The sequence below is a fragment of the Punica granatum genome, chromosome 7 (assembly GCF_007655135.1).
Source record: "Punica granatum isolate Tunisia-2019 chromosome 7, ASM765513v2, whole genome shotgun sequence".
NCBI classification, from domain to species: domain Eukaryota; kingdom Viridiplantae; phylum Streptophyta; class Magnoliopsida; order Myrtales; family Lythraceae; genus Punica; species Punica granatum.
The window spans coordinates 27,436,789-27,461,516 of NC_045133.1; the positions used below are offsets into that span (position 1 = coordinate 27,436,789).

Genomic DNA, 24,728 nt, shown 5'->3' on the forward strand with positions numbered 1-24,728 from the left:
CTAATGACTTAGTAAAAAAATAGCAAAAGCTAAATAGAGGGACAGGATGCACTCAAAAAAAAAAAACATCAACCTAAAAATAAAGGGACATAAAACTTCCAATAACAAGAATCGAATTTGGGATATCATAATTCCGAAGTCAGAGATAGGTGTCATTGCAAGAATCGAATCTGAGATCATATTAATGTATGATTGGAACTGCCATAAAGTTTTGTTGTGTCAGTATACTTAATCGAAGCAAAATTTGTTGCGAGTTTCTACATTGTGATTTGAATTTGGAATTGCACGTTTCGATACATAAATTGGGCCTAGGCCCATGAAATGCAACCAAGATGCCCAGCAAGCTCCTCTGGACAATAAACCCCATGGTGATCAAGGGTTGTCCCTGTGCGTGTACATATATATTATCTGCATTATATATATATATATATATATATATTATACTATTTAAACAAGAGTCAATTTTGTAACTAACTCTTCGTTAACTGAATTTTTCCAAATTTTATATCTAACTCTTACTATTTTTTATTTTTTCATCATTTTTCAAATCAATCAATCCATCGATATGATCATATTTATTTAATTGTTGCACGGCACTCGTAGGTAAAATCTAGAACAAATAAATATAAATGAGAATTTTAAATTGCTTGACTTTTTTTTATAAGTAATGATATTATTAAGGACCAAAAGTTAACAATTACACTTTTCAAGAAAAAGCTCGGATCGAGCAAAACTGCTTAACTAAATCTTACACTTACCATTAATAAAAGTTAAAATGATTAATGTTTTCCAATTTGCAAGTCCCAAAGGCCAACCCCAAAAAAAAAAGGATAGATATGAGATGTAATTGTGGGGTAAATAATATTTAAAATTGAATTTATGAACATTGATTGATAAAATAAATTTTTAAAATTTTTCATCTCGTTTTTTGTGTATAATTTATTATGTAATAGATTTATCTCGATAATTATGTAATACATTAATATAAGGGATGCAAAAAGACATTTAATCATGAGTTGAAGAAAAGCTGGTAGAAGCCTCTCATCGAACCATGGCAGAATTCCCATCACAGGAGTTTAAAACAATACATCATAATAATAATAATAATAATAATAATAATAATAGATGGATGGATGGATTTGTCTGCTTATGTTAGGATAATGTGAGACTCATAAATAAAAAAAATGTTAATCTAATGTGGGGGTATATATGAAGTATTTAGGGGATGTTTGATTTTGGAGTTTTTTTTAATTATATTCCACTTAACTCCACTTATTTTCAATTTAACAACATAATTATTACTTTTTCATTTTTCTTTAATTTTTTAATCATTCAATTAAACTTTTAATATTAACTTTTTTGAACTATTCATTACTTTTTTCACCATTCAACGACACAATCATTACTTTCTCTCGACTATTCATTATTTTTTCTCACTTTTTGTCTATAGTTCAACAATGCAATCATTACAATTCCAATTAAATATACATATATATACATAGTTAGAACGGAATGGAGTCAACAAAGCCTTGTTAGTTTCCGAAAGAGGCCTTCAGATCTCCTCTTACCAAGAAAAATCTGAATATCCAATGCTTCTCCGAACAGTTGGACTAGTAGTATTCAACCGCATCAGCAGAATCACTTGAGTGCTCTCAAATAAGTTGTTCATTTCATTTTTCTTTTTTTAATACCGTCATATTCGAAATTCCAATATATTTTCTGCTAATGCAGTTTAAGTCATATCCGAAAACCCATTCATCTATTCATTATCTAACAAACCGTCCGTATTCAAGGCTTCCCCGCCATGGGAAGTAAAATGCGGTGCATTAGGCTCCCGGGACTTTGAATAAGTAGTTATTTTGAATACTTTCGGGTTGACAGATTTTGATTTTGTCCAGGTAATTCCTAAAAGCACCACAGTGATCACAAATGAACTGTAACTTGTTTGATTGAGCTTTCTAAGGCTATATAGTTCATCCTCAAAGGATGACGAGGTTAAGCTCGATCGGTGTAAGTTACAACCGGTTTAATTAGATAATTAATTTTTGTATATAGTTTTTGATCGTATTGAAAATATTTATGGTGCAATCAATTGCACCATACAATCAAAATAAATTACTGAAATTTTCAGTAATGAATTTTAATAAATTACTTATAGAAAAAGTAAATTGCACAAATTACGAAACAAATTACATATATCTTGAAATAAATTAATCAAATCTTGCAATAGAATATACAAATTTCAAAGAATTTATTCAGCTTTTAGTAAAACATTGAACTCTTTTACTCACTCTTTTAGTAATTTACTTAATAGTATGGTGAAATCAATTTCATAGAATTCCCCGTATTTCCTATTCCAAATGGCAAGCGTATCTCATTGCTTATTCAACTGGCTTGGCTTCAACTTAATATCACTCAAAAGAGGACGCAACCTTCCACCAAATAAATAATAAGTACATAGGACAGAGAAATGACTTTTGCTGGATTTTCAATACAAAGGTTTAGGTTGATAGATGATGATACATATTTAACTTTCTTTGCAATTTTCCGGTGTGTGACTTTTGGCTCTTAGCAAGTTTCGATGCATCTATTAAACAGTATATATATGCGCCAAGGACCTTGTTTCTGACCTTTAATTCTTAAAGGCAGAACGGTTTTAGGACAGTCTCTATTCCATTCAAGTTTGGATACGGTCCCTTCTACTACCTATATCTCAAGGGGTGCACCATCTCTAACAAAACGATCAAGTTCACAGGCGCATCATCATCAGACTTGCCATTCACTCCAGGAAACATATTTATAGATTCAGGTGCCCTAATATCACTACTGCCCGAGAGGTTCTACCATGCGATTGAAGACCCAGTTAAATCAACAACCAAGCTACGAAAAATGAGCGATCCTCAAGGGTGGGGACTTCTTTGCGAGCGGACCACGACCGATTTCAAAGAACCATTTCTTACGCTGCACTTCAAAGGCGGAGACGTCGTTTTGGGTCCTCCTAATACCTTTACTAGGGCTTGGAAAAGTGTAGTGTGCTTCAATTTTGCAGCTGCCAATAAATTAGCAATCCTTGGTAGTTCGGCACAGTGGAATTTCTTGGTAGGATATGTGACGCAGCATACAACGCGAGTAATCGTCACAGACCCGTTGATTCGCGCACGAATACCGGAACTACGACCTTCTATACCTGTTGATTTTACAAAACCAGGAAATAGACATCAACCTTGAATCAATCCGAGATTGGACAAAACACGAAAGCTCTGAATTTTATTGATAATCTGAAAAGACGACTCTACTCTGTTCAACCCTAGGGTTTACATCACTTAAATAGAATTAAAAATACCTAAATTGCACAAAAGACATAAACTTTTCCTAAAATTATAAAAACGCCTAAATAATATAAAAATGCCCGTTTGAGTCCCTAAACAACCGAATTCGGCCAAAATCTCGTCTTTTCACAGCCAAAGGCTGTGAGTTTTGCTCTGGAGGCCGTTTCCTTCGAGATAGGGTCGTTAGAACCTATTTTTCTCGAAATACCGACTTGTCAGGTCGTCTGTCTCATCATTCTCTCATGGGTGAAGAGAATTCGCCCTCGAATTCGCCCTAGGAGTCTAGAGATAAAATCAGCAGCATGATTTTCCCCATGCCCATCGAAGTCAAAATCAAGAATATATTCCATTATCTCAAACTGATAAACGACATTGCTATCAAAAGCTGAACGTGGTCCAGAGCGGGTGCAGTCAAGGTTCCCACTGTCAAGATTCGGCAAACATTCACCGAGATCTCGCAATTCCTTGATAGATTTAGTTATCGTCACCGCTGCCCCAATCCCAATTCCTGTCACAGTCTCCTCCTCCTCATCGAACTTGGGCTCTCCATCGCCTCCCGCTACAAAAAATGCTTCATCGGATGGATCCTCTTCGGAAAACAAAGTCGCGTCCCCTTCAGAATTGAAATCATACTCGATTTCCTCTCGATCAGGGTCAGAATTCGGATTAGGGTTTCTCCGATTCTGATTCTCCAAAAGTGCAGCCATCTGCTGTGTGAACTACTCCATCATACAATCCATCCTCTGCTCCATCCTCTGATTCAGCTGATCTAGCCTCTGCTCCAGATATCGTAGATTTTCACAGTCATGAACATCTTCCACACGATCCCTCCTCTTGGGCTGCATCGTTGATCCAAGAACGAACCTGGCTCTGATACTAACTGACGCAGCGTACAACGCGAGTAACCGTCACAGACCCGTTGATTCGCGCACGAATACCGGAACTACAACCTTCTATACCTGTTGATTCTACGAATACCAAGAAATAGGCATCAAACTCGAATCGATCCGAGATTGGACAAAGCACGAAAGTTCTGAATTTTATTGATAATCTGAAAAGACGACTCTTTTTTTGCCCTAGGGCTTACAGAAAGCTTAAATAGGGTATTAATAAACCTAAATTGCATAAAAGAACTAAACTTTTCAAAAATTACAAAAACGCCTAAATAACATAAAAATGCCCGTTTGAGGCTCTAAACAACCGAATTCGGCCAAAATCTCGTCTTTTCACAGCCAAAGGCTGTGAGTTTTACTCTGGAGGCCGTTTCCTTCGAGATAGGGTCGTCATAACTTATTTTTTTTCAAGTACCGACTTGCCAGGTCGTCTGCCCATCAATATAACCTCAGGAACAAGACCATACGCTTCATGCCTACTGATTGTTCAACAGTTTAGGCTACAAGAAGCTACTGTGTAAATAAGATCAATATCGCAATCGAGCATATTTCGCGATGATATCAGTACAAACATGTGCACGCGTATATAGATGTATATGAAAGTACATATTTTACAAAATCTATACAAAGATTTTGATGCAGGTATAAACTAAAACTTAACGTTATATCTTTTGGATTGAAAAACTGTTCATGCATGAGCTTTCAATGATTATTGTGTCGGACATGATAATTCCCCGTGTTAATATACATAATTGAAGCAAAATTTGCTGCTATGGAAAATCATCAAACATTACCCCAATACTCAACCGGATGGTTCAGGATTAACAATTAATTGGTCTACATCCAGGGATGGATCTGTGTTCAAAAGGAGTGGGGTATAGTGCGTTAGGAACTGGACACTTTGACTAAGTAGTTCCTTTTCTTTTTCGTTAGGTTGACGGGCCAAGGTCCAATGGAAACTAAAGAGTACAGAAACATGGTGCAGCAAACCAAAAGATATCGCCTAACAACAAATTATCTAAGCCGTTAGGAACGAAAATTTCATAAAAAGCACCGCAATGATCCCAATGAACCATCAATTGCATTTATTGATCTTTATCGAAAATAATTTAATATTTTAAAATTTTAAAAAATTGAGAAAATTCATTATGAAACAAAGCGTTCTGAGATCATCTGACCGGATCCAATTCGCACATGGTTTTCACATATATATATATATATATATATATATAGAGAGAGAGAGAGAGAGAGAGAGAGAGAGAGAACACAATTGATTTCTTTAAAAATCTCGGGCATACGTTAATTCAGTGAACTGTGCATTAATTCCAACTTCTCTTGCAAAGGAAAATGCAAAAATTTACCCTAGGATTAATTAGATATGCTACATTATTACAGAACAGCTCATTTTCATCATTACTGTTTTCTTTCTTTATTTTTTGGGTGGACATTAATGTTTTCTCTTTTTACTTCCTGCCATTTAAAACTTCTAGTGTGTGTGTATATATATTATGTATAAGCTCATCAACTTCCTTGATCACTCATTATTCAAGAGATCAGTCAGTTCTTGAAGTCATGGCCCTTCCATCCAAATTTCACCAATCTCTATCATTTCCATTAGTAATCATATTTATAGCAGTCAGTCATCTACATTATTCCTTGTCTTCGGCAATATCGGCGGTTCTGGATGGAGGCTTCAGTGTCAAACTCATTCACCGGGACTCCTCTCCCAAGTCCCCTTAAAACAACCCTGCTGAGAGTCCTTCAAATCGTATGAAGAAAGCTTTAAGGTGTCCCATTGTAAGGGCCAGCCGTCTCAGCTCCATGATTGGAAATCCTAGGACTCGATTACCGGCCCCTCGGTTCTCTCTGTCTGGAGATGGGGAATACCTATTGAATATCTCCATCGGAACCCCACCTATCCAACTCATCAGTATCATGGACACTGGCAGTGATCTAACATGGACCCAGTGCAAGTACTGCACCCGATGCTTTAGTCTGCAGACTCCACTTTTTAACCCAAATAAGTCCTCGACTTATGCTAGTGTGTCTTGCAACTCAAAGGAGTGCAGGTTGGTGCCCAACACCGAGTGTGATGAAGTTCAAGGATGGAAGTGTGCCTACTGGATTATTTATGGTGATGGATCATTTTCTAGAGGTCCAGTGGCTACATAGACGTTCACCTTCGACTCAATCTCGGGCCGTCCTGTTTCATTCCCCAGAATGTTATTCGGGTCTGGCTTCAGGAACCAGGAGTACTACGAAGATATAAGGACTGGAATCATCAGGATTGGAGGTAGCGCAATCTGCTTTGCATCCCAACTGGGCCAGTACATCGATGATAACCAATTCTCATACTGCTTGGGAAATCCGAGCATGAGCCAGAAGTCGAGCAAGTTGAATTTTGGTAGCAATGCTGTGGATTCAGGTCCCGGGACAGTCTCTATTCCATTCAAGTTCGGATCCGGTGCCTACTACTACCTATATTTCAAGGGTTCCACCGTCTCTAACAAAACGATCAAGTTCACGGGCGCATCATCAGGCTCGTCTTCACTCCAGGAAACATTAATAAAGATTCAAGCATCCTAATATCGTCAATGTCTGAGATTCTACCATGAGATCGAATACACAGTTAAATCAATAACCAAGCTACGACAAGTGCACGATCCTCGAGGGTGGGGACTTCTTTGCTTCCAGACTAAGACTGACCTCAAAGTACCGATTCTTACACTGCACTTCGAAGGCGGAGACATCATTTTGGGTCCTCGTAATATTTTTAGTAGGGTCTCAAAAACTGTAATGTGCTTCAATTTTGTACCTACCGATGGACTAGCAATCATTGGTAACTCGGCACCGCAGAATTTCTTGGTAGGATATGACCTCAGGAACAAGACCATACACTTCAAGCCTACCGATTGTTGAACAGTTTAGGCTGCAACAAGCCAATAATAACGTGTAATTTTAGATCAATATCACAATGAGCATATTGGGAGATGATATCGGTACAAATATGTGCACCTGTATAAAGACGCATATGAAAGAACATATTTTACAAATCTATACAAAGATTATATTGTGATGCAGATATAAACTAAAAAATGACATGACATGATGACATATTTTGGATTGAAAAACCGTTCATGCATGAGCTTTCAACTATGATTGTGTCGGACATGAAGATTCCCCATGTTAGTATACCTAATCGAAGAAAATTTTGCTGTTATGGAAAATCATCAAACGTTACTCCAATGATCGACCAAATGAGATTAACAGATAAGTGGTCTACCAGCAGGGTTGGATCTGTTTTCGAAAGGAGTGGAATCAGCAGTTAGGCTGGTGATTGTGCAACAGTCTAGGCTGCAACAAGCTAATGTATAATTGAGATCAATATCACAATCGACATATTTCAAGTATGATACCAGTACAAATACACTCACGTGTATGTAGATGCAAACGGAAGTACGAATTTGACAAAAACTATACAAAAATACGTGAGTCGGATATACTAAAAGTTGACGTTTTATCTTTATAGATATAAAAAAAGTAGTTAATGCGTGAGCTCGCAACGTTAATTGCGTCATGCATGAAGTTTCCCCATGTTAATATACCTAATCAAAGCAAGATTTGTTACTATAGGAACTCATCAGACTTACTCCAAGAGTCGACCAGAGATGGTTTATGATTAACAATCTATCCGCAAGGGGTCTTTATAGAACCATATGTCATCCTGATAGAAAGAGGAATTGCACCTTTTGGGTACATTCAGTTGGGCCTAGGCCCAATAAATTCAACTGAAAGGCCCAGCAAACACCTCCGGCCTGCTCCTAATGATGTTCGTTCGTAGTTTGGTAGTGTAAGTATTCTAACATGCACGTTGATATGCATACTCATACATATCAAAACAACGAAGCCAATGTGCGAGATGAAATTAGTTCAAATAATCGACTGAAGAGATCTTCGTGTTTTCACCTAATAAATAAATAAATCAGGTGATTTCTGCAGTGCTCATCTGAATCTTCTACTTCCATGGAAAAGTCAAATTCATGATCTTAATCATTTCCAATTTGCAAGTCCCATTGCCATTTCTCACCACATAAAGAAAAGGGATAGATGAGAGTCAATTCCGGGGGGCATATAGTTAATTATTTTGTTCGTTCGTGTTAGAATGAATTGATTAATGTATAATAAGGGGGGTTATATATACGAAAATGAAATATTTAATATTAGTTTGCAATGGATAGGCCATCAAAATCTTCTTACCAAGAAAAATCTGAATGGCCATTACTTCTCTAAACAGCTGGACCAATAGCATTCAGCCACATCAGCAAGAATCAATTTCTCGAAAGACAGTCCGTCCCTAGATCACATGCCAATATATAATTGTGTAACACGAATAATGCCAAAATAGATAGATTATAATATGCAAGTTGCAAGCCAAATTCAGTTGGTTAGTAGGATGAGTCCCCATCAGAATAAACAAAACCCATCGATTAAAAAGAAAAGCTAAAAGTAGATAAACCGAGAGATTATTATCATTATTAAATCAATAATTAAGTTGTAACATAGGGTTACAAATTAAGTCGGGTTATCCTTAAGTAGTCTAAGGATCTCCCCCTCTACTCGCGTTCGGAAACTCACTCGCCTATCACACACACACGCTAAACTTATTCATCGAAATCTCTTTTTTCAAACTTGTCGTATATGTAAAGAGAAACTCATGAGAACACGCTACGGGATCTGATCTGGATAATAACCGATACAACTTGCCGAGAGAATCAGAATCTGCATGCGCTGCCCATGGATTCCCTAACAACAAGCAGTGTTTTCAACCCCGTTTGCCTTTTGCTATCTTCCTCTTCGTCCTCCTCAAGTAATGTAAACAGAAGCCGTATATATATTTATATGTCATCTAATACAAGCCGTCCATATTTTCCCATTTGCTGCCGCGGGAAGTAAAAGGTATGGGTAATGCGTTAGGATCCGCACACTTTGCTGCGCTCTGGGCCACAGACTCCCCTCACCTGAGCCTATCCACATCTAATCTGGGGCCCACGGCCCATACCAAGAACTATTAAAAAAGCTTCAAGGAAGAGAAAGTCAGTCGGATGGGTGGATGGATAATGACATTGATATGATATGCACATTCCACAGCTTCCGGGTCTCGGTCTGCATTCAGAGAACCTACCCTCACCTTCGCCTTCACCTTCCCTCCACATCGATCTCCCTCCAAAAGAAATTGTTTTCAATTTAACGAAATTTGCGCGTACCGATCTGGAAAAGAATCCTGTCGACGTACATTTCACGAAGAGAAATGACTGTTTGCACAAACTTGTAAAAGGGTGTACGTGTCTTTGCACGAAATCGAAAAGAATTTCCCCCGTGACAGAGATTAAGGCCTAGTACCGCTGCAAAGTGCAAACCTTCTATGGGGAATCGCTGGACTCGTTGAATAGGTAAGAGGCAGTGTGGTAAATGCCCGTCAATATCAAATTTTGCAAATCTGAGACTTGGCTTCTAATAAAGTTACACAGTGATACCATCATTACTTTCCTTTCAAATGTTTAATTCGTACGTTGCATCATAAATGGATAGTAAAAATATTAATTACTTATTAAAAAGTTGCAATGAAAGTATCAAGTGTCCGTGACTTCCTCATGTTAAAATTTTCATAAATTCTAAGCTTCGTTTGCTTTTTGAGTAAAATGTATTACTCAATCCAACTCAATTTTATTATTCTTTACAAATTCAACAGCATGATTATTATTTTTTTATTTTTTATTTAATTTAATAATAAATTTTATCACATACTTTTTTTCTAATCATTTTTATAATTAATTTTTAACTCATAATAATTTTTAATAATTAATTTTTTTATCTATTTATATATATATATATATATAACCTTATATATTAATATATTTACTAATATTTATAATCATTATATAAAATCAAAATAAATTTATTGAAGTCGAAAACCAAACGGAAGATTGGTAATTGTTTTAAAATGATATAGATAGGACTGAGGAAACTGACCGTGTATTTATTATATTCGGGAGTTTGTGGCCACAAACTTTTGCTGACCAGAAAAAAGTCAGCTTCTGTTGACGCGCACACCGCCTAGGAATGGGGAATCTGGGGCGGCTCTATTCTATTCCGTTCCCACTCGATTCCCCACTCCGACTGACATGGAATCTACAGCGTGCCAGGTGTTGCCTTCACGTGGGCGCGCCACGTCAGCAGCAGACACACACTTCGAATGGAGTATCGTCCACGTTTTGGCCACATGCTCATGCTCGGCTTGCTCGAAGGAACATAAAATACAATAGAAATAAGAAAATGCCCATCTAACCATTCATCTATAACAATTCAATTCGAAGTTCTTGTGATCCAATCATTTGAAATCTTCCCCCGCACCTCATGTAGTTCAAGGAATTGATGTACCGGAGTTGTTGCCGATTCAGTCGAACTGCTCTTGCCTCGTAATTGGTAGGTAAAAAAGAAAGAATAGATTGTGAATCTAACATACAATGTCTTTATGTGGGATAGTTATTGGGTGATTCTATGTTATTACGCGATATGAGGAAGTACCAATCAAATTTCATGAAATTAGTGATTCGATATTAATCACACGAATAATTGCTATGATTATTCTTCGATAAATAATTTCTATTAATTCTTTCTCAACACGTCATTTGAGGTAAAATGATTTAAAATTTTCATCTTTATATGTTGCAACACATAATAATCACTTGAGCCATTCAAACTTGAAAAATGAATGCCGGGTATCGAGGCTATTGCGTGGTAGAATTAAATGATACATCTAACATCTTCCACCACATGTATGTTCAACTTCTTATCGATTGTCACCGCTTATCTCCCAAACTATTCATGCATTTATTTCATGTGGTTCAACCTATGATTGCAATGGTCATTTGTTTATTTTTCTTTATTTTAAAACACGTAGTCCAAGTTGCCCTTTTAAATTTGGTTTATGGACGTCCGATTTCGAGGAATAAAAAAAGGATTAAAAAAAAGAAAATATTATACATCATTGGATAAAATCAATTTATAAATTAACTTTTTTTTGCTTGAAATTTATAAATTAACTTTCAATCTACTTCTTGTGCACGTTCTCTTAGTTTGTGTCAAATCTATCGAGTTCAACTAGAGATGGCCATCTACCTGATTTAATCGTGAACGAAAGAAAAATATAAGTGAAAAATGTAAATTTTCAATTTATATCATGAAGCTGTATGTCCACATCATAACATAATAATAATAATAATAATAATAATAATAATAATGATAGTAATGATAATTTACACTAACATTATTCATTCCTTTATTTAGTAATTGATCAAATGTCTCATCCATTAAAAATGGGATGAGAGAGGTAAATGAAAATTGTGGATAGAGATTAGCGCCCATAAAGCCAAATTATTAAATTAAATTAAATATATCTTGGGAGACCGAAAGAAGAGCGCGGGCGGTAAGAAGGGGCCCGGGAGGGATGGGATAAAACGCGAGGAGGTGGGGCCCATGTGACACGTCAGGGGCTGGATCACGGGCTCAGGTTGGAGTCACGTGGGCTTTGGGGGCCGTTGTGGACTGGAATCCGCCACGTAGGCAAGCCCGGAATCTCCTCCCTCCATGTCTTTTAAACGGTGGAAGTGACTATGACTCCTCCTCCCTCATCCAAAATGACTCGCCATCTCTCTCATCACAAGATCATCCCCCCCTTCCCTTCCATGGGAAAATATCTTCTCGATTATATACATTTGATGAATGATTATCATTAAATTAGAGTGGTCGTAAATTAATCATACCAGCTAAGGCAGATAAAGACAAAATTAAAATATTAACGATTATTTTGTTTTCACTTGGAGATAATTTTGAGTATCTCTTTGATAGATTTTTGCTTCGAATATCCCTGATATAATTTATATACATACATAAAAGTTGAAGTGCAACATAAGTAGTCCATAATTGAGCTTCCCTTCAAATTTTCATAAATCACAATGTAACAAATGTCATATTATTATCGAATTGCATCACTCGTAAAACTCTAAAAATCATTAGTTATGCTTATATAACATCATCACTTCACTAGATATAAGCAAAAATAATTTTCTATCCTCGTGAATTATGAGGAGCTCCATCTTTTGTTGATAGTACGAAAATATTATTTAGCTCATTATTCTGTAAGACATTTATGAATATGTTCTAAATATGATTAGCAAGAGATAAACCTTTAATTAAACATATACGTCGCAAAAAAATAAAAAGATAAAACGACTAATTTCATAATTAAGATGAAGCTCTGCTAACGTAGTCATGGGCGGCGAACACCTCTATTAATAAGGTGACGACGAATATTTTTTACGTTTACCTACAAGCCTGTTTACAAATGTAGTCATAATTCTTTTCAATGAGTATCATGCCTCTCGACGGTACGAACGAGCCTTTCATATTTTTTTTCCCGAGTAATGAGCCTTTCATCTAGTTTACTCTAAATAGGATAAACTCGATTGGATTGATTTAATATGGATGTAGTATGTAACAAGCATAACTCGGGGATCACTAAAGTGGAGACTTGATAAGAACACTTCAATAACTTGGACTTGGTTGTCTCAATACCTAATATTCTCTCCTCGCATAAAAGATTCCACACGTTTTCTCGAATAATAGTGGTCCGCAGCTTTGGTAATTATTATAATATAATCCCATCCATAATCTCGATGACGAGTCTAATTAGTTCATGAGCAAAGAAAAATTAACGTTCCAGCTCAAAGCCACGTGCCAAGAATGGAGCCTCTGCTGAGGATCATTTCTTTAATGATGATTTTTTATTTATTCGGTTATAGTTATTTTTCTACAACGTTTTTTTATCCGTTAGAAGCGGCAGAATTTAATTTCATTGGTAAAATTCCAAGGTGGACCAGCTTCCACGTGGCCGACAGAGAGTGGAAGGTGGCGGGGGAACGTGCCCACCTCCGTACCTCCGGGAACGCCACCGGCTCACCGGTCCGCCGCCTGTTCACTATTCCGAGAAAGCTAGCAGGAAATCCGCCCGACGGGTAAGAGATTTTTGTCTTTAACAAGGTGATTCAAATACCCCTACAAAAAACAAAAAACAAAAAAAACCGCTTTTTTCCTTTCTTTTTTTTGTTATGAGATGTGAGGGAGTTTGTCAATCATTAAATATTCGATGGATGTTACTCATTCACGATTGTATAACAATCAATTAAAATATCTGAATGTGAGAATTTATAAAATCATTGTAAGGTCAATTTCTCAAATTCAACAATTATAATTAGATACTAGGAAAGGGGTTCGCGCGATGCGGCTGATCTCCAAAAAAAAATTCTGTCGATAATATTTTGACAGGATAGAAGTGCGAGAAATGATATTGAAAAGTATAAAATATTAATAAATTATTATTGTCTGACTTATTTTAAAATTAATATAACACTTCAAATTTGCAATTGTCTTAATTTAGTAAACATATGGACGTGCGGCAAAAAAATGAGAAACTTATTGGATGATATGATAAGCAAAGTATAAAAAGGATTTATATGAAATATTAAATATAGTGATTAAACAATATCTACATAGAAAGGAGAAAATTATACACATATAAAAGATATAATTAATTTTGCAATGATTAAAATACATTGATTCGTGCTTTAAAGCTATAATTATACCAAATCTATTTATATTACGCATAGAATTGCCACTTAATAATTCTTGCTAATTCTTCTACATTAAGTACCAGATATTTTTTTTATATGTTATTATTGCAACTTGTTTTTAGTGCAATATATTTGATTTGATCCTCAACACCTATTGACAAGTAATATTAGGTTAGGATGTACTTGAATGTCAGGATGATTCTTTTATTTAGAAATAAAAAGAAAAAAAATTATCGAGTGCATTATTGTATTGAAAAGATGCATCATATTATAATAATACTACAACCTATAAATACAAGCTATTATACTTATTATAATATTTCTTAAGTACAAATTTAATTATAAATTATAATATTAAGTAACACACACTTAATTTTTGCTCAGAATGAGCTTAGGTCGAGCACCGAAGCATGTTTCGGAAAATGTTTTAACTTTAATACTGTGGAAGAAGTCACGGTGTTAATATGTTGATAAAGCATAAGCTCTTAGTAAAATCCTTCTTTTCAAGGTGACATATGGAATAGCTTCAACCTATTGGTTCAAATAAATTGTTATTCAGTGTCAACTACTAGACCAAACATTTTGATTAGTTAAACGAAATGGAGCCCAGTAAATGGATCATAGTTGGAATATTAATAAGGGGCGTCAAGAGTAGTACTTGTGTCTTTTCAACCTTGAGCGATAACGAACCTTATTTCCGTCGAGAACCTTATTTTCATCGAGAACGTGTATCACTGTATTAATATTCGATTTTTTCGTCGACGAAAAAACGAAAGAAAAATCCCTGAAAGAAAATATCGTTACAACTTGCTTCCTCCCTACCTCCTTCCCCTTCTTCTTCCTCTTCCTCTTCAAGATTTAACTCTCATTTTTCACAGAACGGTCGACTTGACCTTCATTCCGTAGGAGAGAGCCCTCTAAAGAGTCAGTAATGGAGCAGAAGAAGCTCTGTGAGCTCTGCGGGAGGCCGGCGAGGATGTACTGCGAGTCGGACGAGGCGAGCCTTTGCTGGGACTGTGACGAGACGGTCCACAGCGCTAACTTCCTTGTGGCGAAGCACAGCCGGACGCTCCTCTGCCGCGTCTGCCAGTCCCCTACGCCTTGGGCTGCCGCCGGCCCGAAGCTCGGCCCCACCGTTTCGGTATGCGACGGCTGCTTCGACAGCCATGGTAAGGGTCCCGAGGCGGGTCATCGGGAGGGCCGCGGGGACATCGATAATGAGGGGTATAGCTTCAATGACGACAGCAGTGGTGATGATGATGAGAGAGAGGACGGGCTCGAGGATGGAGGGGAGAGCATGGACGGTGATGATGATGATGATGATGGCGACGACGATGAGGACGAGGAAGAAGAAGAAGAAGAAGAAGAAGATGGGGAGAATCAGGTGGTGCCGTGGTCCTGCGATTCGCCGCTACCTCCGCCTGCGAGTTCTTCGAGCAGTGGGGAGGAGTCAACTGAGGCAGCTGCTGGTGGCGGTTTCAGGTCGGGGCCGGCGAAGCGGGTCTGGGACAATGTCTTCAGTAATGATTCCGATGTACGTCGACTTCGACTCGTGACAGTTTTGTGGATAAATTATGTCCATTTTGCTGAAAGGCGCCATCTTTAGCCGCTTCAGCCGAAATTTCTTATCAGATCATTGATGTTCCTGTCTTAGTACTTTCTGCAGGAAGAAGTCGGGTGCACCTCATCTCAGGTGATCTCGAGAGCCTTTGCAGCCACTGAGGAAGCCCCATCTTCGGCTTGCTATCGGCCTTTGAAGCAGCAGAGGGTTGCCGAAGAAAATCCGAGTTTGCTGGCAGGGGATGAATTCGGTCTTGTGGAATCAAAACCGACATCAGCAATCATAAATTCTCTCAAGAGGCTGCAGAAGACCGCCATGTCTAAGGATAGCTCTGCTGCTGCGGTCCTTGACATTTGCAGGCTGAGCAGATGCTAGAGCAGTAGATTCGATCATCGTTTGGAACTCTTCCTCACTGATCCCTGATAATTACTAACCACAATTTGCTTATAGACAGCTCTTGTTCTTCTTCATCTCTTCCATGTTTGTTATTAATTGCTCTGTTATCGGATTCACTTTATTTAATTAATTCAATTTCATGTTGTGGAAGCCTTTACAATGTCTTCTGTTTCACGAAACTACACCATCGAATAATTGTGACGTCGCACCGACACGAAATCTTTGGAGACTAACAGAGCAAATGAATTTTACGTTGTAGAATTTTTGCCCATACTTTTCCAACAAGCTTTTCTTTTGCATTGCCAATGGTTGTTCCTTTGTTGAGATTAGCAAAATCATTATATTGTTACTGCCAGTGTGCAGTAGTGCCATTTTGGAAATTCACCAATATTATACAACAGAGAAAAATACAGCATACAACCACAATGTAATGTTCGACCGAGCCGGCGATATTCCAAGATTTGCACAAACAGCATCCTGATATATAATTATACTAACAAGGAACGAACGACGCGTCCAGGCAGGCGCCATAAAACAGCACAGCCTCTCTAAGCAAGACAAGATTCAATCCATACACACCACGCGTCTCTCCTCCATGACTAACCTTAGGCCACTTCTCTTGATTGTCTATAGCATGTAAGAGAATCGGGAGTTCCATTACAGCTGCAAAACAAACAGGAGAATGCACTCAGCTTAAGTGAAATCGAGGATAAGATAGCAGGTTAAAAGTGCTGATACATAGAGACATGTTAGATAGATTTTCGAAAGGTTATGGAAGGGGCATGAGGTTCTTACTTATTAATCATAATACTGCAAGCAACCTCATTGATCTACCGCTCGCATGTGGTCCATGCTAAATATCTGGAACTTCACGTGAAAGAAGGAATTGTAAGGTCATTGAAATAGAAGTTCGAGATATCAAAAGCACCCGAAATTAGTGAGCAACAAAGACAATCAACCACTAGCCGTATATAGCAGCCATATGACAGGATATAACACCAGAGGAATCCAACTCCAAATCAAACAAAATATCTACTTCAATTGTGCGTCGCAAGACTCTATAGCGCCTAAAAGCTTGGTCGCTCAGTTTAAGCAGGTGCAACAAATTCTAGACCTACAACGGAAGAATGGCGGGCTCTTTAATAATGGTCGATGAGATGGTCCAAATCCATCATTTTCCACAGCCAAAATCAACCATATTAAAGCCGAATATCATAGACAAGGACTGACATTCTTAGAGATGAATCTGCCAATACGCAAACCTGATGAACTTAACCAAACACCGACACAAGATTACGATATAACAGTGCAGAAATAAATGTTCTTCAGAACCTGGAGAAACTCCTGAGGTCCGTATCACTCCATAGGTTAAGGCACTTTCAGTCGAACAGTCAACCGAGACATACAATTCCTACATTTTCAATAGCATAAGGCCAATCACCTTTACCTTTGGCATCGTCTTCCTTTCCATGAGAATTTCCCCCAACCTCATCATTCTCATCCTCCTCCACCTCCACCTCCACCAGAGGTTCATTTACTGCCACAACAGGATCGCTGCCTTCGTTGTCATCGGGATACCTCACCACTATGACAGGGCAAAGAGAGTGATGGACGCAGTAATCGCTCACACTACCGAGCCTTCCATCATTACCACGCATCGCAGCGCCGAACCCTCTGCTCCCCATTATTAGAGCACTCAGCCCCAACCTCTCCACCTCCAAGCAGAGGCGCTCCTTCATGTCATGGTCCTTCACTATATGAATCTTGTACGGTACCTGTTCATGTTCAACGCCCATGAGCTTCAAATTCGAAGCACAACCCAACACCCCAACAATTATCTAATTGAGAGAATATCAGGGATGACAAAAAAAATCATTCTTTTTGTATCATAATGAACACAATTATAAGGAAGAATGGCGTTTGCTGCTATATATATATATATATAAACCTGGGCGTCCCTCAAGGGTTTGGCGAGGTCAGCGGCCTTGGAGATGGTGAAGGCGTCGAAATCGTCCTGGCTCTTCTGCAAATCTTCTTCTGAAGAGGGGGTGGCAGGGAGGTGGGGGAGCGGGCCCCAGTCTGCGCCGTAGGGGACGGAGGTCGGGCTGACGTGGAGGAGCACGACGGAGTCACCGGGGCGGAGGTACTGCTGCACGGCCCAGCTGACGGCGTAGGCGCTCTCGTCCGACAGGTCGACGGCCACCCCGATCTTGCGGTGCGGGGCGGATGAGGGGTTGGCTCTGACGGCGTCGGGAGGTTGTTGGCTTTGGTCAGAGTCCAGGGTGCGCATGCTCGGGAACTGCGAACGGGAAAGGAACTGGCCAGAAACGGATGGGCGAAGCTGGCAATGGAAGATCGGAAAAAAGCACGGCGACTTTGTACCCTGTACGATTGTCCGTCCGTACATACGCCGCACGCAAAAGGAAATAATTCTCTTTTCTGTTGTTCTATATATTTTTTTAAGGAAAATATTTATTGCATTTTTTTTTTGGGTCTGTTTAGTGTTTTTGAGTGAAATTTTTGTCTGTTTGGTTAATGTTTATTTACCCGTTATTCTTTTCTTTTTCAGAAAAAACAACGTTTTTAGATAAATGTAGGATTGCCCTAACCACGGGGTCGGCGAAACTAATGCTCCACGTGAACGAACTTTACTGATAGTGCCGGTGTTCGCAACGACCTCATGCCAACCCCCTGCTCGAATGAGGATAATCAATGGGCCGAAAATATGTGTTCGGCCGAAAGAAGGGCCGAAAATGTGGGAGTTGACTAAGAACGCAGCTTACCTAGCAAAAAAAGACTAAGAGCGCAGCCCTGCCCAAAACTACGGGAAGATAGCCCACTCAAGCTTTCCGATGGGCCCCAAAGACGCAAAGATGGCCCGTTTAACTGGGCTTGGTGGGCTTTAATTATATATAATGATAATTAAAATTAGGAAAAGTCAAACAACAAAGTGGACGTGCCGGAGTGGTTATCGGGCATGACTAGAAATCATGTGGGCTCTGCCCGCGCAGGTTCGAATCCTGCCGTCCACGGTTTTTTTTTTTTTTAAGTTTTCATCATGAGCGAAAAAGAAAAAAACTACATATATAATCCCAGAACAAAACAAAAGGGCAATATAATGCAAATTCTCTCGATCGATTCAAAAGTGAAAAAGGAATTTTTCCTTGGAGCTTTTTAATTCATTAGTTTATTTCTTCCAAAAGATTTTGCCGGAAATGAGAGGGGGGGGGAGGCAGACAGGGAAAAAAGGGAAAAGCTGGGAGGCTTATTTAAGGACAATTAAGGGACGGCCTGACCAGACCAATGAAAAACCGACGATCGGTGAAAAGCCTCTTTTCAGGTCAGAGATGGAGAGGGACAAGACACGGGGCCAGACAGCCTGAGACTCGGACTCCCAGTGATGGTCCACCATATATATATATATATATATATATATATATATTTATATATATTCATATGCATACACATACACGTACACGTACATGTCATGTATTGGTGATGAAGAATATATATGTATACGTTTATTTTGTGAAGAATCAACACAGAACATCCCTTCTGGTAACAGGTTTTCTTGTACTGTGTCTGTTTGTTTGCTCGATCGGATGTATGTTTCTGTTCCTGATAGGGGCCATTTGCAGAAGAGGGGAAAAAAGCCTACGGGCGGGCCCCACCAATGGTACTGATGTCGTTATATATGAATCGCCTCTACTCCAAATTGCGTACAATTAAACCTCTTGTTTTTTACGCGCAACTTATTAATATTCGAAAGTTCAATAAATCCGATCAATCGTGAATTTTCTCTCGATTAACTCTCTTGTAAATTTACTGCTCAGTGCACTATCTCTTTCCAATCTCTAGCTAGGTTCTTTATTCTCGAGAATATATAATTAAGAATCTCCATGATACATACATTCAAATCAAATGAGTTTTTTTCCCAACCGATCCTATCGAACAAAGTCGAGTTCAAAAAACATCTATTCGATGGTGTGATAATGTAATTTACGTGATAACCCAATTCGTGATCCAAGCTAACGGATATATATACCACATCCAATTCTAATTAAAACAAAGATCATGTAGTTGAATCAACAGGTACTACATAAAACTATTGTGTTTTATCGCTCGTCTCAAGTTATATTTAACCCCACACACATATCAATAGAATACATTCTCTATATTTGTATAAGGAATGCATAAATTTGCGTGAGCGAGCTTGAGATTCAGATCATTATTAAGCCCGATATTGAACGTTTCAAATGCACCACCAAGTACTAATAAATCAGAATCAACGATTTGATATAAGCCATATATATATGTATACGATCAAAGCATAGGGGCAGTCAGGCCATATTAGCGAGCGCGGCGTGCCGGACTGACCTAACCCGTCTTTCTTCTCGGCAACAGAAGATAATGCAATCATATAAAATTGAATCAGAGATGATGAGGTGAGGCAGCAGCTGAATGATCTATCTGATAAATAAATAAATAAATAAAGATCATCGATCAGGTCCGATCCATTAACCTAAACAAACACACAACCTGCAGAGACACAGAGAATGTATATATAAAGAAAGCAAAACGAAGGCTGTGTTTGAGGTTCGTCTTCTCATGCATTACACCAAATGGTGAAAAGAAATTGCACAAAATGGGGTCTTCTTGCTCAGCAATCAGTAAGAAAGCTTGAGGGATAAATCAATGGAATTGGCCGGATCCTTAGAACGTTCACCACTGTCACCACCACCTGATCTCTTCATCACTGCAAAACCAGCAGAAGCAGAAGCAGCTTCTTGATGATGATGATGATGATGGTGATGATATTGATGATGATGAAGTTCCTCTGTGGGAAAGCACGGTTTCTGGGGAAAAGCGCTCCTGCCACTGTTACTCTTTCCTGGGAAGAACTCATACTCCATTAAAAGGCTACTCCCGGCCCCTGCAGCTCCTACTGCAATATTATTCCCCAGCTTCCGCCCAACTCCCTTCACCTCTACATCCTACAAACCATTACAAACACATAGCCAGCCAGCCAGCCAGCCCGCCAGCCCCAGCTCAAGGGCAGTCAAAAATCTATTAGATGAAATCGAATTGCGGATCCCTATGTCGATGACTAGTACATACATGAGCTAATGGTAGAGAAAGTGTGATACACACACACACACTTTATTTTTATATACATGAGACAACATCTACACATGCATCAAGCCGACACTAGTCAGCATCCATGTTTTTGATCGGTAGAAATTTTCTTGCATCGTATTAGTAGTATTTCTTGAAAATCGAAATCTGAGTCTTATCATCCGTACACCATAAAAATCAGTCGATCTAAATTCATCATTTATTGACATTTTCAAATCTTGAAATATAAAGGAATGTGTGGAAAAACAAATATGAATTCTTGGATAATTAACAACAATCAAATCCTGATACGATTCAATTGACTACTAACCACTGTAAAATATATTAAATCAGTTCAAACTTACAGCATTTATTGCTTGTTAACAGGTAGATTTGCAGAATTTAGAAGGATCCAATATAACAGAAATATTAGGACAAGTAGATAACGTGGCCTCAAGATTCAATTATGAAGGCTGGATCCAGTTTTATCGTCGAATAGCAATTAAATGCAATATGAGGGGGTTCATCACTCAGCTTTTCCTAACCTGATCAGTAGTTTGTCGGCCGCCCAAGCTGTTTCCGCCGAAGCCAAAGCTGTTCCCCAAATTCAATGTGAGGAAGTCACGGCCCTTCATCATCGCCTGCTCCGAGTTGTTGACATGATCTCCCACCCCGTGATCGAAGACCACGATGTTCCTCGGATTGACGATGCTCCTTTTCTGCAATATGACAATCACATATAGAAAACACATCACGTGAAGGCCGAAATGATAAGTCGGTCACGTGTGGTATGACCGTTACTCGGCCCGTGTAAATGAATCCGTGCCGAATAGTTAAAAATGGTTAACCACTTATTGATTTTGGCCTCCAATCATATAACCCTGGACCGAATTCCACACATCACATCTAATGGAACAGTGAAATATTGGACCTATAGCTAGGGTTTAAACAGCGATCACTTACTCATACCTTACGGCAGATATCACAATGGTCGGGGTTGCACTGCTTTGGCATTGAAGAGAGCTCTTTCAGCGGCTCCAAAACGACGGCGCTCCCCCCAGTCTCGGCCATATATGAACTCCCAACGCTTCGATCCAACCCATACGGGAAGTCCCCAATCCTTTGACCAATAAGTCCCCGTCCCACACCGAGAAGCTGACCGGGATGCATATACCCCCTGGGATACATGTACTGCACCGGAGGTCCAGCCAGGGGTGCAGCTGTCGGTGGCTGGTCCAGAAGGGCCTGGAACTGAAATTCGTCACTACGGAGATGCTGGGGCATTTCGCCCATTCTCTTCCACTGCTCCTGCTGCCTGAGGCGCTCGAGCTGGGCCACACCGAGCCCCCTCTGCGGCGGCCTCTTCTGCGCAGGCGGCTTGGTGGCCCTCTTGCCTCTGCCAGCGGGCTTAGGAGCTGAGCCGGGTCGGCCTATCTGTGCCTCGGAGGCTGGTGGGGCCGTGTTCCTCGCCATTTCCTGGTCGGCTGATGAGCATGTGGGGACAAGTAGGAACGGAGCAGCCATTAAAGTAGAGCTCTCACTGTAAAAGGATTCTTTAGAGAGAGAAGGGATGTGTGTGTGTTATTCGTGACACTGAGTGAGTATAGGTTTAGAGAGGGAAAGGATCAGACAAAGAAGAGAGGAACAAGACACAGAAGTATAAAATGCCTGTGGAGAGAAGTGCCAAAAGGACCCACAAACATACTTAAATCTTCACATATTACACGTCTGAGGTTCTTTTCTTTCATATTTTTTTTTCCTATTTGATAATTATTAGATAATCTTATAGTACAAACAATGCATGGGATCCGTTACGGTTATAATGATTCGTTCGAGTTTTTTTCTTTCGTTCATAAGAAGGTTTTGTTTCACATCTTTCGTATCTAGTCTAATGTAGGTTTCACATATTTTATATGCAGACAATGACTTTTCTCGTGTGTTGTTTTGTTGGATTGTGCTTAATAGAGGGGTTAAGATTTGGGGGAATTTTGGAATGGAGTGATTAATTGGTAATTAAAGATGTTCATAAATGAAACTTGGTTGTTTATGCTAAAAGAGCTCTCCAGTTGACTGTTGAGATGGCGAAATGATATTGCTTCTTGTTTCTATCTTATTGGATTTTCAATCAATTATTATGAATGTTGTAATAAATTAAAAGTTTTCTCTTCAATTTTATTTTATTTTTAAATTTCCATCCTCTTCAAAGTTTGTTTTTCTATCCTCTTCAAAGTTTTTTTTTTCTATCCTCTTCAAAGTTTTTTACTATCAAAACTTACTGCATAAAGTTTTTCTCTTTAAAGAATGGGAGCCACTTATCATCGGAATCAAAACAATTTCGAGTTTAGAATAAATGTTGCTATATGAATTTTATGCTAGGAAAAGCCGTTTAATGGAAAATAGTCCAAGTTTTTTGGATAAATCATTCTTTCTCCTCTCAAAATTTGTAGGTTCCGATTGGATATTTTCGGCAAGCTTTTAATGAAGTCATTAGCCTCAAATGAGTTTGATTAGTTGAACTTGAGGTAACTTAATGAAGCTTAAGGCTTATTACGTGGAAGACATGCCATTATAGGGTTAAAATCTGTCTTTCGAACTCATGTTACAATGGAGGTCGACATTACAATCTCATAAATCATTGAAACTTGCAACCAAAAAAAATCAATGAAACAAGTTGATCACTACAATAAATATTGCTTTATCCAATTTCGTACAATTTGTAGGTGCCATGTCCCTAGCAAATTAATGACTCTTTATTTCTATAATGATAATAATCCATTTCTTTGTTTCAAATCTACATTTAAGAAATCTATCTTTGTATATACTTAATGACTCTTCTTCTTCCTGTAAGGTGTATATACTTAGTCATTCAGAAAAGGGAAAATGCATTTCGTGGTCGGGCCAACCCGATGCCTAGCGCAGGATGGGGCCAACAGAGTAATGCAAAAGGAAAATCACGAGCAAATTTTCTAAAATTAAAAGACTTGTGACTTTTTCTTCTACCAATTTCATTATTTTTTCTTATAATAGGAAAAAAAAAATCACTTTCATGGAAAATTAGGGCATGCGGGGGAAAAAATATGTATTCTGCGCCTATAATTCTGCAGGAAGATGCTAAAATAAGCAGGCGAGCGCATTGTGGTGATCAGTGTCAGTTTTGACCCAAATATGGCGTATAATCATCCCATCCTAATTTCCCTTTAAATAGATAGCAATAATTTGCCTTTGACGATGAAAGCTGAAGCCCCTCCTTTCATGTGATCACATGACAAAGACCTTTCCTATATCCCATATAGGCATATTCAGGTTTCTCCGGATCACCATCTAACTCCGATCGATGAAATAGACTATTAATTTTTAGTCGACCCATCGCATATCGAATGGGATCAAACGCCTGCCTGAGAATATTTCAATCAGAGGCCGGCCGACCCGTCGGTCACGAGCTTTACAATAGCTTCCAGCCTCGGTTTGGAAAATGTAGAGAGAGATTGGGAGGGGGTTTTAGCTCTCTGGCAGTAGGATTTGGTCATAAATGAATGTATCCCTCTGAGCTCTGCATGTAAATACGAGTGTGTGGTTTTGCAATGATGCCTGCCATGCATTATATAATTTTTCATATATGGAAACATGAATAAAGCTGACTCCATGTGGGTGCTTTCTAGCATGGCAATATTCCCCTCCGAAATCATCTCTCTTCCCTACCTAAATATGTATTTTTGAGCCGATGTATTTTATCGATCATAAGAAC

General features: G+C 38.8%; 3 protein-coding genes and 1 non-coding gene across 9 annotated transcripts; 2 read left to right on the plus strand and 2 right to left on the minus strand.

Moving 5' to 3' along the window:
- Positions 1-14,568: 14,568 nt before the first annotated feature.
- LOC116214036 (nonsense-mediated mRNA decay protein 2-like) lies at positions 14,569-16,018 on the plus strand. Of its 2 annotated transcripts, none has more exons than XM_031549253.1 (2): positions 14,569-15,445; positions 15,566-16,018. In XM_031549253.1, the coding sequence occupies exons 1-2, from the start codon at positions 14,843-14,845 to the stop codon at positions 15,845-15,847; spliced, it is 885 nt and encodes a 294-aa protein (XP_031405113.1). In that variant the 5' UTR covers positions 14,569-14,842; the 3' UTR covers positions 15,848-16,018. The 2 variants fall into 2 exon arrangements, with proteins under 2 accessions (XP_031405113.1, XP_031405114.1); XM_031549254.1 differs by having other exon boundaries at positions 14,575-15,445; positions 15,578-16,018.
- A 221-nt stretch (positions 16,019-16,239) lies between these two features.
- Positions 16,240-18,327, minus strand: LOC116214037 (universal stress protein PHOS32-like). 4 transcript variants are annotated; one of them, XM_031549258.1, is made up of 4 exons: positions 17,817-18,327; positions 17,310-17,643; positions 16,664-16,729; positions 16,240-16,531 (listed from the first exon to the last, which is right to left on the minus strand). In XM_031549258.1, the coding sequence occupies exons 1-3, from the start codon at positions 18,273-18,275 to the stop codon at positions 16,722-16,724; spliced, it is 801 nt and encodes a 266-aa protein (XP_031405118.1). In that variant the 5' UTR covers positions 18,276-18,327; the 3' UTR covers positions 16,240-16,531; positions 16,664-16,721. The 4 variants fall into 4 exon arrangements, with proteins under 4 accessions (XP_031405118.1, XP_031405115.1, XP_031405117.1 ...); XM_031549255.1 differs by having other exon boundaries at positions 16,664-16,735; XM_031549257.1 differs by having other exon boundaries at positions 16,664-16,735; positions 17,316-17,643; positions 17,817-18,325.
- A 491-nt stretch (positions 18,328-18,818) lies between these two features.
- On the plus strand, positions 18,819-18,900 carry TRNAS-AGA. Its single transcript has one exon. It is a non-coding gene; the product is annotated as a tRNA-Ser (tRNA).
- Positions 18,901-20,312: 1,412 nt separating this feature from the next.
- Positions 20,313-22,682, minus strand: LOC116213237. Of its 2 annotated transcripts, none has more exons than XM_031548103.1 (3): positions 21,953-22,682; positions 21,529-21,702; positions 20,313-20,759 (listed from the first exon to the last, which is right to left on the minus strand). In XM_031548103.1, exons 1-3 carry the CDS (start codon positions 22,505-22,507, stop codon positions 20,622-20,624), a joined length of 867 nt encoding a protein of 288 aa, XP_031403963.1. In that variant the 5' UTR covers positions 22,508-22,682; the 3' UTR covers positions 20,313-20,621. The 2 variants fall into 2 exon arrangements, with proteins under 2 accessions (XP_031403963.1, XP_031403962.1); XM_031548102.1 differs by having other exon boundaries at positions 20,313-20,862; positions 21,953-22,672.
- Positions 22,683-24,728: the final 2,046 nt, after the last annotated feature.

Bases quoted from the DNA above. Each gene is read 5' to 3' on its own strand.
- LOC116213237 (XM_031548102.1), bottom strand. From the start codon at position 22,507: ATGGCTGCTCCGTTCCTACTTGTCCCCACATGCTCATCAGCCGACCAG. The intron at 21,703-21,952 runs GTATGAGTAAGT...GTCATATTGCAG, and splicing joins ATTGTGATATCTGCCGTAAG to AAAAGGAGCATCGTCAATCC. The intron at 20,863-21,528 runs GTTAGGAAAAGC...AATGGTTTGTAG, and splicing joins GCCGACAAACTACTGATCAG to GATGTAGAGGTGAAGGGAGT.
- LOC116214036 (XM_031549253.1), top strand. From the start codon at position 14,843: ATGGAGCAGAAGAAGCTCTGTGAGCTCTGCGGGAGGCCGGCGAGGATG. The intron at 15,446-15,565 runs GTACGTCGACTT...TTCCTGTCTTAG, and splicing joins TCTTCAGTAATGATTCCGAT to TACTTTCTGCAGGAAGAAGT.
- LOC116214037 (XM_031549255.1), bottom strand. From the start codon at position 18,275: ATGTACGGACGGACAATCGTACAGGGTACAAAGTCGCCGTGCTTTTTT. The intron at 17,644-17,816 runs GTTTATATATAT...GAACATGAACAG, and splicing joins AACCCTTGAGGGACGCCCAG to GTACCGTACAAGATTCATAT.